Here is a 14645-nt window from a genome sequence, read left to right on the forward strand (position 1 = left end):
ACTGGATGTTTTGATGGAAGATTATGTCTCCCTGCCATTTTCAAAGGAAGTGACTCAGTCTCCTCAGCATCAAGGGCCGAAAAACCATTTGACATCTCTATCGCACTGCCGACAGAAAAACGAGGAGATTTACAGGTCAACCTTGGGGTTGTAAAACCCACTGGGGAAGGTCTGCATTTCTTCAATAATTTAATTTCGGTTCCAATTAGTTTCCAATTTTAGAATGTTATCCGCTGTCTGCTGTGCATCATTTTGTAAAAGATTGATAATTGCATCCCTTGAACTGAGCTCAATCCTTAATTCATTAGCAGAAGTCTTCAATTCTTTGAGCTTTACTCTCAACTGCTCTATCTCCGCATCAGCCTTCTCCTCATTACACAGCAAATCGTTCAACTCATTCAATCTGCCCCTCTTCTCTTGTGCGAGTAATTTTCCTAGAGAATCATTTTCAGCTGCAATGCTCACCAAACCAGCCTTCAAATCTTCATTTACCTCGATTGTGGCATCATATTTATTCAGCAGTGAGATAACTTCTGGGATCATATCTATTACAGCTTCTTTTGAAAATTTATTAGCGATTGATTCCAATACTGCATGTATATTCACCGCAATCTTAATCACTCCACTATCAATCAACCCCTCTCTAAGGTCCATTGAATTGTGCTCCATCTGTGATCTCCTGGTATTACGCACAAGTCGTGTTATCATTTCACCACAACAGAAAGAGCAGTCTGTATTGAATAATTTCTTCAATCTGTATAATATGGCATGGGAACTAAAGTGATGGAAATTTGATGCTTAGAGAGTCAACAAAGCAGGAAAAAAGTGGAAGTTCCTGAAAAGAAAGGATCAAGGAATATGGAAGAAAATAAATTAGAGGTTTAATATAGTTACAGTTCTTAGGCACGATTCCGTAAATCATAATAATGCATCGGAATTGTTCATGACAATGCTTTTGTTCATTTGATAATGAATTGATTCTCAGAAGCCACTTGATAACGACCGAAGATAACACACTTCGGTGTTCAGTTCGATTGAATTTGCAGAGATGGTTAAGCTCAGTTGATACACAAGATAGAGATGTGAAATGTTGCCAAAAGACCCATGTCTCATCGATCTTCTCTGTATCAAAAGCTAGCAACGACTCACAAGATGAAGCAACAAAATGAAACTAACCTTAGCAACTCAGGTAGCAACACTAGAAGAGCTTCCTATACTTTTGTTCAGGTTCTTCTGAATGAAGTGTTGAGGGATGTTATCTTCGGGAAATTTTCAATTGTCAAGTTCAGATCAAGGTGGTCAAAGATCAAATATGACGTATTTGCCGTGAATACAGCACTATTTCTTCTTATTGCTTCTAGGTTAGTAATTGTTCGAAAACTTAAATACTATGGCACACTCACAAACAAACCTTCAATCTTCCACTACGATTGTGACAAATGTGCTAATGTACTCAGTGATTCAAAAACAATAAACCTCACATCCTTGTAAAACTTGGAAAACCACGGACCATAAGAACAACTCAACTTGAAGCAGCGATCAGGGCTGCCAACTCATGATGCCTCTGATGACTCTGATGATGCCTCAGAAAAGACCTTCTATGATCATGCTCCAGAAAACCCCTCACTTGATGATGCCAAAAGGAAGACAACTCATGGTGATACCTCAGAGAAGACTCCTTATAATGATGCTTGGAAAACACCTCTAATGATAATGCCTCAGAAAAGACCACTCATGATGATGCTTTACAAAACCCCTCTTATGATGATGCCAAGGGAAAGACAACTCATGACGATACCTTGAAAAAGACCTCTGGTGATGGTGCTTAGAAAAAAACCTCCTATGATTAATCCTCAGAAAAGACTCCTTATGATAATGCCTCAGAAAAGACCTGTTATGATGATGCCTCGGAGAAAACAACTCATGATGATGCTTCAGAGAACCCTACCTATAGTGATGTCTCAAAAAAGACCTCTTATGATGATGCTAAAAAATAGACCTCTTTTGATGATGCCTTAGAAAAGTCCACTCATGATGATGCCTCAGGAAAAAGACCTCTTATGATGATGCTTCAGAGAAGACCACTCATGATGATGCTTCAGAAAACCCCTCTCTTGATGATGCCAAAAGAAAAAAAACTCATGATGATACCTGAGAAAAGAACTCTTATAATGATGCTTATAAGAAGACCTCTTATGATGATGCCGCAGAAAAGACCTCTTATGATGATGTCAATAGGAGGACAACTTATGACGATACCTCAGAAAGGACCTCTCATGATGATGCAAAAAAAAAACCTTTAATGATGATGCCTCAGAGAAGACCACTTATTATGACGCCGCAGAAAAGACCTCTTATGATGATGCTTCAGAAAAGACCACTCATGATGAAACATCAGAAAAGACCACTAATGAAAATGCCTCAGAGAATACCACTCATTATCATGATTCAGAGAGGACCTCTCATGATAATGCCTCAGGAAAGACCACCTATCATCACGCTTCAGAAAATACCACTTATAATGAAACATCAGAAATGACCACTAATGAAGATTCCTCAGAATGTACCAGTTATTATTATGCCTTGGAGAGAACCTCTTATGATGATTCTAAAAAAAAATCTCCTATGATGATGCCTCAGAAGAGGACACTCATGATGATGCTTCAGAAAACCCCTCTTATGATGATGTCAAAAGTAAGATAACTCATGATGATACCTCAGAAAAGATCACTTATGAAGATGTTAAAAAAAACCTCTCATGATTATGCACAGGGAATACCTCCCTTTATGATGCCTCAGGAAAGACCTCTTATGATGATGCATCAGACAAGACCACTCATGATGATTCAGAAAACTCCTCTTATGATGATGCCAAAAGAAAGACAACTAATGATGATACCTCAGGAAAGACTCATTATGATGAAGCTTAGGAGAACATCTCCCATTATGACGAGACCTCAGAAAAGACCTCTCATGATGATGCTCAAAGATAAACCTCTTATGATGATGCCTCAGAAACGACCACTTATGATGATGCCTCAGAAAAGACCACTTATGATGATGTCTTAGGAAAGACCACTCATGATGAAACTTCAGAAAACACCTCTTATGATGATTCCTTGAAAAAGATCTCTCATGATGATGCTTAAAAAACGTCTTATGATGATGCCTCAGAATAGACCTCTCATCATGACGCCTCAAGAAAGACCACTTATGATCATGCCTCAGGAAAGACCACACATAATGATGCTTTAGAGAACCTCTCTCTCTTGATGATGCCTGAAAAAACCTCTTTTGATGATGCCTCAGAAAAGACCACTCATGATGATGTTTCAGGAAACCCCTCTTATGATGATGCCTTAAAAAATACCTCTTATGATGATGCTAAAAAAAACCTCTTATGATGATGCCTCAGAAAAGTCCACTTATGATGATGCATCAGAAAAGACCTCTTATGATGATGCTTATGAAAAAACCTCTTATAATGATGCCCTGGAAAAGATCTCTTATGATGATGGCAAAAGGAAGACAACTCATGACAATACCTCAGGAAGGACCTCTCATGATTCTGCCTGAAAAAAAACCCAATAAAGATGATGCCTCAGGGGAAGACCACTTATTATGACACCACAGAAAAGACATCCTATGATGATGTTACAGAAAAGACCACCTATGATCCCGCTTCAGAAAAGACCACAAATAGAGATGCCTAAGAGAATACCACTTATTAGTATGCTTCAGAGAAGACCTCTTATGATAATGCCTCAGAAAAGACCACCTATGATCATGCTTCAGAAAAGACCACTTATAATGAAACATCAGAAAAGACCACTAATGAAGATGCCTCAGAATATACCACTCATTATTATGCCTCAGAGAAGATCTCTTATGATGATGCCTCAGAAAAGACCACTCATGATGATGCCTCAGAAAAGACCTCTCTTTCAGGAAGACAACTCACGACGTTACCTCAGAGAGACCTCTTATGATGATGATAAAAAATGAACCTTTCATGATGATGCTTCAGAAGAGACCTCTCATCATGATGCCTCAGAGAATACCACTTATGATGATGCCTCAGAAGAGGACACTCATGATGATGCTTCAGAAAACCACTCTCATGATGATGCCAAAAGAAAGACAACTCATGATGATACCTTGGGAAGACTTCTTTTGATGATGCTTAAAAAAAACCTCTCATGATGATGCCTCGGAAAAGACCACTTATGATGATGCCTCAGAAAAGACAACTTATGATGATGCCTCAGAAAACCCCTCTCATGATGATGCCTCAGAAAAGACCACTCATGATGATTCTTCAGAAAACCCCTCTTATGATGATGCCAAACGAAAGACAACTCATGACAATACCTCAGAAAAGACCTCTCATGGGTGCTCAACCATACTTGCTCAACCATGTGCTTAACCACACAGAAAAGACCACCCATGATAATGCCTCAGAAGAGACCTCTTATAATGACACCTCAGAAAAGATCACTTATGATGATGCTTCAGATAAGACCTTTCATGATGGTGCCTCAGAAATGACCACTCATTATGATGCTTTAGGAACCCCCTCATATGATGATGCCGGAAGAAAGACAACTCATGACAATACCTCAGAAAAGACCTCTTATGATGATGCTCAGAAAAAAAGCTCTTATGATGATGCCTCAGAAAAGACCTCTCATGATGATGCCTCAGAAAAGACCACTCATGATGAAGATTTAGAAAACCCTTCTTATGATTATGCTAGGAGAAGGACAACTCATGAGGATACCCCAGAAAAGACCTATTATGATGATGCCTAAAGATAAACCTCTCATGATGATGCCTCAGAAAAGACCTCTCATGATGAAACCTCATAAAAGACCTCTCATAATGATGCCTCAGAAAAGACCTCTCATGATGATGCCTCAGAAAAGACCACTCACGATGATACTTCTGAAAACCCCTTTTATGATGATGCCACAAAAAAGACCTCTTATGATGATATTCGAAAGAAACCTCTTATGATGATGTCTCAAAAAAGACCTCTTATGATGATGCCTCAGGAAAAACCACTTCTGATGATGTCTCAGAAAAGACCTCTTATGATGATGCCTCAGAAAAGTACACTCATGATGATGCCCCTGAAAAGACCTCTCATGATGATGCCTCAGAAAACCCCTCTTATGATGATGCTTCAAAAAAGACCACTCATGATGATGCTTCAGAAAACCCCTCATCTGCATGTGAGCAGAGTTTTCTTGGAACTTAGACTGGCAGATACATAGATGTCAGTGTGAGCACCCACATCATATAATCCTGCGACATATCTTTTCAAATACATCCATTCATCCACAGACTCTGCAGAGCTGCAGATTTTGGTCTGAACATTACTTTAGGTTGTAATGTTAAACTTCTGTAAAACTCCTGCTTCGCTGATGCCTTTGCTTTTTAGCTTGTTTTGAATATTATCTTCATGACAAAAATTCTGAATTGTCAAGTACCTATTGGAGATTAAATAGTAGATTCGTATCCTTCCGAAGGTAGAAATCCATCTGCTTTGTTTTAGTTAACAGGATAATATTCAGTTGATACTGTATATAAGTAGACACCCAACTAAAATGAACACATTAAACACTTTTTGCATACGGTAGTCTTACTTACACAATAATTTCACCAGCACTGTTATCGATCGTGGTAGTGAACTCCGATTGAACTAGGTAAGATACACCAGTCTCCTTACTGAGAGGAGAGAATTGGAAAATTGGTTCATCGAGATGGTTATGAAAATTCCCCCTAAAAACAAGATAGAATTGGCTATCAGAATCATAGGATTTTGAATTGAAATTGAATAATATTTTAATGGATAGTTATCAAAATCCATATATCATGTTTTAAATTTCATTCAAATATTGAGTTATTATTTTCAGTATAAGTAATGTTTAACACATTACATTTACTCAACTCTGAGTGCAAATATTATTTGGAATTCTTTTTTGTGTTCAATTTCTCACTATCATGTCCAAAATTCAATATTGACATAATACTATGGTCGAAAATCGTGTAATATTCATGTTATTGATTTGGAAGGTGATTGACGAAGGATGGTATGGGACTATTCTTTCATCTCAGTGACCCAAAAATGTTCTTTAAATCTTGTTTGAACATTTTTTACAGTCTGGCCTTTGTAGAATTTCCCACAATCACTGCTATGGATTTTGTATCATGATGTTTCTGTGTCTATATTACATTGATAATCATTCATATTTGCAAATTTTTGTACTATTTGTACTAATATGCATTATTTCGAAATCTTGAATATTTCAATCTGGACATGATAGTTCAAGCAAAAAAGTGGAGCCTAACTCTGTAACTGTAACTGTAAATGCTTTTGTCAGCTGGCTTTTTTCATATTCTTCAAATATTGAATTCTTCTTGAATCAAATAATCTCCATATCTATAAAAGGCTAAGCCCCGACAGACTGAAATCACACCAAAGCCCAAACTACTTAGCCTAAAAACTTGAAATTTTGCACAATTGTACATGGTAGCCTGAAAACATCCAGTGAGAAAGGATTCTCAGAAATTTGCCCCCCTGAGGGAGCTGGGGCTCCCCCGAAATTTTGTACTTTTCAACCGCTCATTGCACAGCAAAGTCATGAGGAACTTTTTTGTTCAGATACGAAAAAACATTATATCTGTATAGAAAAATTCCAATTGGGAACACAGGAGGGTTCAGAAGAGGGCATTTTTCGGAAATTTTTATGTAGAATCACACTGCAGCTCAAACTATTTGTCCTACAGACTTAAAAATTTGCACAAATATTCTTCAAACATGCTAGACGCACACTAAGAACGGATTTTGAGATATTTCTTCTCTAAGGGTTTCAAATGATGAAAAAGGATCCTATTAAGTAAGCTTATGAACATTGTAAGGTGAACGCCATATGGAACTGAGATGAATTGTTGATCAACATGAGATATTCTAACATATGGTTTAATCATTGGGAATAACAAAATCATATGATAAAAATTCAAAAAAGAACATCTGTTCTATTATTGCTAAATATGTTATTATATTATTATTATTAATATAATCTGTATATAATATAATATAATCTATATATGTATAATAATATGGCGAATGTGAAACAGCTGCAACAGAGAAATTATCTCAAAAACATATGTTTAGGAAAACCATAGTTTCGAACTTTGTTTTCCTGATGCGATGTATAGGCCTACATGTGGCATGGTTTATTTTTCGCCACACTGCACAGAAAGCACCTGTTTTCCAGTCCCAACGTAGATCTGAAAGACATTGTTTGCAGACGACTCTCGTCTGACGTCAGAACAGGTTTCTTTCCGGCCTAGGCCGGAAAGAGTACCCTTTCCAGCCGCTGACATGGAACTGAGAAAGGTGATCAAAAAACAGCTGATCAAAAAACTTTTCATTATTTGTGTTCATTATTCAATAATTAAAACATTCATAATAATATCATCTTATTGTCATTTGAAAGGATAAAAAAGTATAAACTCAATCTCCAACATAAATGAACATCATTTTTTAGGTTATTTAGACAAATCAGAAAAAAATGAAAATACTTGGACAATTTCGTGATATACAGATTACCTCAGATTTGCTAGAGCTATCACCTTCCACTTCTGCTTTCGGAAGTGCTTAGTAAACAACTATTCTCATATATATATATATATATATATATATATATATATATATATATATATATATTGTTCATTCTTGTGTGTGGTGAAAAATAGCGTTCGCACCACGGGCAAAAATGTTCTTCTGGCTCTCAATCTTTTCTAGTCCTCGGCCTATGGCTTCGGACTTGAAAACCGATTTCGAGCTGGAAAAATCTCATTTTCTGCTCTAGGTGCGAAATATACTATTTCAGCTAGAACAGTTTTTTGAGACTGCTAAATAAACGTCTACAGTTTTATCAATGCTGTATCGACAATATGAATTCGCAAGCAGTTAATATGTCTTTAAATAAAGATGTTGATATTCACATGAATTAATCAATCTCTACCATTTTTATTTAATTACAATTTCAAAATTATACGAGCCATGATAGAATGATTGACTCACTGTACAGTCAGTCGAAAATTTTAATATTTAAATGAGGAGTATTTTGGCAAGCTGAACAAAAAATAAGATCCTATGCACCTTTTCAATATTTCCTCAAATGAAAAATGAGTTTTGTGGGTTGTCAAAACTCCTCCTGAAAGGGAAACTATTCAACTTATCCTATCTTTTAGTGAAATAACAATGAGTTCTGCATTGAATATAATGTTCCTTGCCAACAAGAATTGAACTCTTTGTGAATTTAGATAAGACCTACACTTAAGATTTATATAATTCTATTAATTAAATTCATGGAAATTGAAGAACTTTTTCCAGTCAGTTTATGATCAGTTGTTGAAATTGATTATCAATTAAGAAGAGAAATGATTATATTTGTACCTACAATCAGTACCTACAGTATTAGTTGAATGAATTGTCGATGTACTGAGTTCTTGATCAACAATATTTTGATATTGGTATTTATTTATTTATTTATTTATTTATTTATTTATTACAGAACAACTATTAAAGACTACAGGCATTAAGCCCAAAACAGTCTTTACTACCATTTACAATCGAATAAAATAAGTTACTAAAAGAAATAAAAATGAGAGATACAGTACATGCAATTCACAAATATATATAAGAAAGATGATAAGTATGAGGAAAGCATAAGTAATTGTAAATAATCTAAGCATAATAATAAATACAGAATAAAACTAATCTAACTTATCCAAACTCATCTAAAACTTATCCAATAAGTTATAAAAAGAATAGGCCTACAACCATTTACAATCGAATAAAGTAAGTTACTAAAAGAAATAAAAATGAGAGATACAGTACATGCAATTCACAAATATATAAGGAAGATGATAAGTATGAGGAAAGCATATAAGTAATTGTAAATAATCTAAGCATAAATAATAAATACAGAATAAAACTAATCTAACTTATCCAAACTCATCTAAAACTTATCCAATAAGTTATAAAAAGAATAGGCCTACAATTGAGCATAGAAACAGGTTAAGGGAAAACATGTGCCACTGTGGGAAGAAAATTGATGAAAGCAGAGAAGAAAAGAAAAAGTTTTAACAACAATAGATATTCAAGTATAAAATTTAAGGGATTTATACTGTATGTTAGATCAACTCTATAAAATTAATAAGAATCACGGACATCATATTAATTGAATCAATTCAGAAACTGAATTCGAATTCAATTATGAATAGCCTCAATAATGCGCCTTCTAACCTCACTAACAGGGCCATGCACATCAACACCTTCACAAACGCTATTGAATAGCCTCAAAACTCTATTGAGTGGAGAGCAGAAGTTATGAAGGGTCCTTGATCTTGGTACATGAAAGGTCCTAACTCTTCTGACATTGAACGTGGGTACCTGGAAACCAATCCTAGAGAGGAGAGCGGGTGAATTAATGTAATTTTTCAAAAGTGACACCACAAACATCAATGAAAACCTGTCACGTCTAGCCCTCAAAGAGTACATATTGAAAAGGGATCTCAAACGTCCAGAAGGAAAACCCAAGGGACAGGCTCTTCTAAATTGCATATAGAATAGGAAGCGAAGGAGCTTATTCTGTACTTGTTCGACTCTTAATGTATCCTGATGAGTAGAGGGACTCCAGACAATAGATCCGTACTCTAGGACACTTCTGACTAGCGACTGATACAGAGTTACAACAGTCTCAACATTATTGAAGCCGGTAGAGTTTCTCAGAACAAAGCCCAATAGCTTGTTCGCTCTGCCAATGATGTGATCAACATGTGCTGAAAAGGACAATGTACAACTGAATACAATACCAAGATCCTTACACATTGTTACCCTCTCCAAGCACACACCATTGATTGAGTAGGGATAACGAGCTGGATTAACCTTTCTGGAGAAAGTCATACATTTACATTTTTTTACATTAATATCAAGCTTATTCACATGGCACCACAATGCAACTCTATCAACATCAGCCTGCAAGGAATAGCAATCATCCAATCCTCTCACCTCTTTGTAGATCTTCATATCGTCAGCGAATATCAAGCACTTGGAGTTGGGTATCTGAAGTGGTAACTCATTTATCAATAGCAAGAACAAAAGGGGCCCCAGATTGCTACCCTGGGGAACACCAGATGTACTGAAATAAGCATGAGAGAACCTTCCTTGAACAGTTACAAAATTTTTTCTTTGAAACAGGTAACTTCTGAATAAATCAACCAAAGCACTACTAAAGCCCAGCTGTGACAGCCTCTTCAACAATATACAATGATTAACACGGTCAAAGGCTTTACTAAAATCAGTATAGATCACATCCATTTCTCCACCGGCATCAAGTACATTGGAGGCAGACACTGTAAACTCCAATAAATTTGTCACAACAGATCTTTCAGGAAGAAAACCATGCTGATTTTCAGACAGTATTGGTCGTGAATACCATAGAATCTCATCATAAAGAGCCCTCTCATAAACCTTAGCAAAGACAGACAATATACTGATTGGTCTATAGTTCATGATGTCATCTCTCCTGCCAGACTTGAAAATTGGGATTATCTTCGAGACCTTCCATCTACTTGGAAAGACTCCATTTCTCAGTGACAGGTCAAATAAATATTTCAACGGTCTTATTAATAGCTCACCACAACCCTTAACAATGAAGGAAGGAATACAATCAGGTCCAGGAGCTACTCTAGGCTTTAATCTTTTGATTGCAGATTGAATACTTTTCTCCGATAATGATGCAACTTCCAGAGTACTATTGGCTGTATCATGCAAAAACTCAATTCCATCACCCTCCTCAAAGCAAGCGGTGACTGGTGAGAAAACAGATCCGAAATAATTGGCGAACCCTGAGGGAATTTCATCTCCAACAAAATGTTTGTCATGCAGAGTCATTTTCTCACAAAATCCATCGGACTTGCGCTTCTCATTAACAAACTTCCAAAAATTCTTGGAATTGGAACCGAGGTCAGACTCAACTTTCAGCAAATAATTCTGATAGGCAACTGCAATCAAAGACTTCAGTTCCCTTCTCAGTCTTACAAATTCATATTTGTAACGAACTGAAGATCGCTGTTTACGTGCACATTTATTCTTCCTCTTAACCAAGTCAATTATTTGGCGAGTGAACCAAGGCGGATACTTAGACCTCTCACTTGAGATGCTTTTAAGGGGGATCGTGGCATTAAAACACTCATAAATGACACTGTAGAACCAGTCAACGGCCGCATAAACATCCTCAAATCTGTACAAATCATTCCAGTCATAATCTCTGAGCAAATTATACAGTGCAAAATAATCTGCTCTATGGAAATCATAGACAGGAGGAGCATTAACGGGCGATCGCCGTTTCACAGAAATTCCAGTTATCAAACTTATATTCAGGGCTGGATGGTGCTCAATATCCTCTGGTACCAGTGCATTAGAGTCATGCTCAACGTTTATAACGGGTAACCACAAAGAACCAAATCTAGAGTGCGTAGGTTAGAGTTTTTTATTCCATTGATTGACTTCAAGTCAAAGAAATTTAGAAAATGTCCTAACCTCTTAGCTGCTACCGAGCCATTGTGAAGATCATAATTACAATCTGTTACTTCAGGCAAATTAAAGTCACCAGCAATAAGCAGTCGATCTCCAATCAAGTGGACATATCCTTCAATACAGTCAAAGTACTTTCCATAGCTCTCAGAATTGGCAGAGTTGAGGAAGTAAACAACATTAACATATATAGGACCATCCCTATCAAATATTTTAATCATCAAGCTCTCAAAACTCCGACAATCGAAAGATGAGTTGATGTTGACACACTCTTCAGAACGGATTTGCTTACGAACCGCTATCAGAACTCCCCCTCCCAGACATGAGTCACTTCCGGGGCGATCCCGGCGATAGACGACATATCTTTCATCAAAGACCTCATTAGACCAGAATTCAGCCATGTTTCAGTCAACAAGATCAAGTCATACTCAGAAGCAAGTAAAGATTGTAATAACACATGAGTTTTGGTCCTTAAACCTCTCACATTTCGATAATAAACGCTCAATTCCCTAGAAGCCATAGCAACTAATAATCAATTACAGCCCACCCCTAAACTCAACAAAAATTCCCAATCAAGCATCATGCAAATGATACACAAATATGTGTAAGTAATATAACCAATTGATTAAAGATTAAAAATGTTTAGAATTAGATAAAGAGTTCTGAATGTAAGCAAAAGAGGATGATAAGATGATTTAACAATAGAAAATTTGGAATTTAGAACTAATTAATTAATTAAAGAGCAATCACGAATACTCTCAAGATAAAAATGGAAGAGAAAAAGAAGCTGAAAAAAGAAAGGAGCTGATGATATAGAAGAATTAATTAATCCAAAGAGCAATAAGCAAATATTGATTTGAATAATGATAAAAAAATGTTTAGAATGAGTTGGAGTTGAGCAAATAAGGAAGAGAAGATGATTTTACAAAAGAAACTTATTAATTAATCCAAAGAGCAATAAGTGAATGCTCTCAAGATAAAATAACAGAGAAAAATCTGTATGAGATAGAAGAAAATATCCCACCCGGGACCACCAACAGCCTAAGCCTCCAACCACACAGCCTAACCCACAACAACTAAAACAGAAAAAAAACAATACAAAAAAAAAAAATGTGATTGATTTTCTGAAGGAGCATCGATGTTTAAAATTTTAACATCAAACACCAGTAATTTCTGTTGACAACGAACGATAGTGATAATAGTCCAGATAATAATCATTATCATTTCCATAGTTTGACAGCCTACTTGGCATTACAAAATGAAGGAATGCTCATAGCACTGTCTCAACACAGCTCTTGATACATTAGCTGGGATAGAAACGCCCACATTAGGTTTAATTCAACAATGACAATAAGATATAATTTTCCTCCACCTACTATCAAAAGTCTCATTTTACACCCTGGAATCGAATACTAAAGTACTACTTTTCCTCCCATGGGACTAAAAATAATTCCCAGCGGGAAAAGTGATCACTTTTACTCCCAAGGGAGTAAAAATAAACCCATAAGATTAACATGGGAAGAAGTCCAACAACACCGCGATTGAAGAATGAGGAATGTGGCAACACTGTCGTGGTCGGTAGAGGAAAAGTAAAAGAGCTCTATTTCGATCTTTGGAATATTTTAGCTCTAGGAAATAAGTAGCTCTATTTCGATTGTTAGGTTATGTTCAACCGTTGGTGGATATGAAAAAGTACACACCTCTAACGTCATCGGCATCTCTACGAGAGCGTTCATCTAAAGGTACGTTTTCATTTATGCGAACTTTTCCGCAGTCGACGACGGCAAGCATTGTTGACATTCATATTGTCCAAATTTCAAGTGTGCTAAAAGAGCTCTATTTTGATCTTTGGAATATTTCAGCTCTAGGAAATAAGTAGCTCTATTTCGATTGTTAGGTTATGTTCAACCGTTGGTGGATATGAAAAAGTACACACCTCTAACGTGGATATGAAAAAGTACACACCTCTAACGTCATCGGCATCTCTACGAGAGCGTTCATCTAAAGGTACGTTTTCGTTTATGCGAACTTTTATTTAATTATTCAATATACAAATTATTCATTGTTATAGGTATTGGTGTAGGTGGAGGAAAAATGTTGTGTGCATCACGGGACTAAAGTACTTATTCTCCCTCAGGGAAATTGTCGCCCTCGGCTACGCCATCGGGCGACAACAGTTTCCCTCAGGGAGAAAAAGTTGCACTTTAGTCCCTAGATGCAGAAATAACTAATTCTACTGGAGCAGTCGATAAAAAAAAAAAATAATAATGGATGAGCAAAAAATATATATAGGCCATATGAGTGTGTTAGGTGGAAGCAAACTCTATCTAATCCATATAATACTTCATTGGACTCTTATCAGCCTATCAGCTATGAACTGCAGCCTATCTACTTATCAGCCTACTACCTCCGAAAAAGTATACCATGTTACTAATCTGACATTAATGTTCAATCCCGCTAGATGAAACAAAATAATATCCTACTTCGTAAGTATCTCGATTGATTGAATGAACTTAAAATTATCACTTATAGTAATTAAAAGTATTTATATAAATAGAAAGGTCGTTCGAATAGTCACAGCTCGAACGGAATATTCAATAAGCTGGTGGCTTAAACCATATAGGGAAACGAAATTCTATAATAAATTTGATCTACGAGACACTATAACTTTTACAGTATATAAAAAAAATGGATAATAAAATTTCCAATACTAATAAGCACTTTGAGATACTATTTTAAATAATCATTCCATATGAACGGTATATTATTCATAGATAAAGTAATAACCATAGAGATTTCTGCCTAAACTGTAATGAACCACATTACAATCAGCGAGAATTTATATAGATTGATCCATTAAAAAAAAAAAAAAAAATTTAGACAAGGGTGGCACTCTTAAATTCCTAAAATATATACATAATTATGATACAATCATAAATAAGTAAAAAAAAAAATGAATTTCTTTACTTCATTTATAAAAAAAAACCTAAGCACGGAACAAAGACTTTATCAATGTTATCATTAATATTGT

The 14645-nt window shown here is 35.9% G+C and overlaps 1 protein-coding gene across 1 annotated transcript in view; it reads right to left on the reverse strand.

Annotated features, from left to right (window-relative positions):
• Positions 1 to 14645, reverse strand: part of LOC111055992 — a 214823-nt gene that overhangs the window by 92890 nt on the left and 107288 nt on the right. Inside the window, exon 9 of the mRNA XM_039441170.1 lies at positions 5653 to 5784. Coding sequence (XP_039297104.1) covers positions 5653 to 5784 — 132 coding nt within the window. The remainder of the gene's footprint in view (positions 1 to 5652; positions 5785 to 14645) is intronic.

The sequence above is a fragment of the Nilaparvata lugens genome, chromosome 14 (genome assembly GCF_014356525.2).
Source record: "Nilaparvata lugens isolate BPH chromosome 14, ASM1435652v1, whole genome shotgun sequence".
Taxonomy (NCBI): domain Eukaryota; kingdom Metazoa; phylum Arthropoda; class Insecta; order Hemiptera; family Delphacidae; genus Nilaparvata; species Nilaparvata lugens.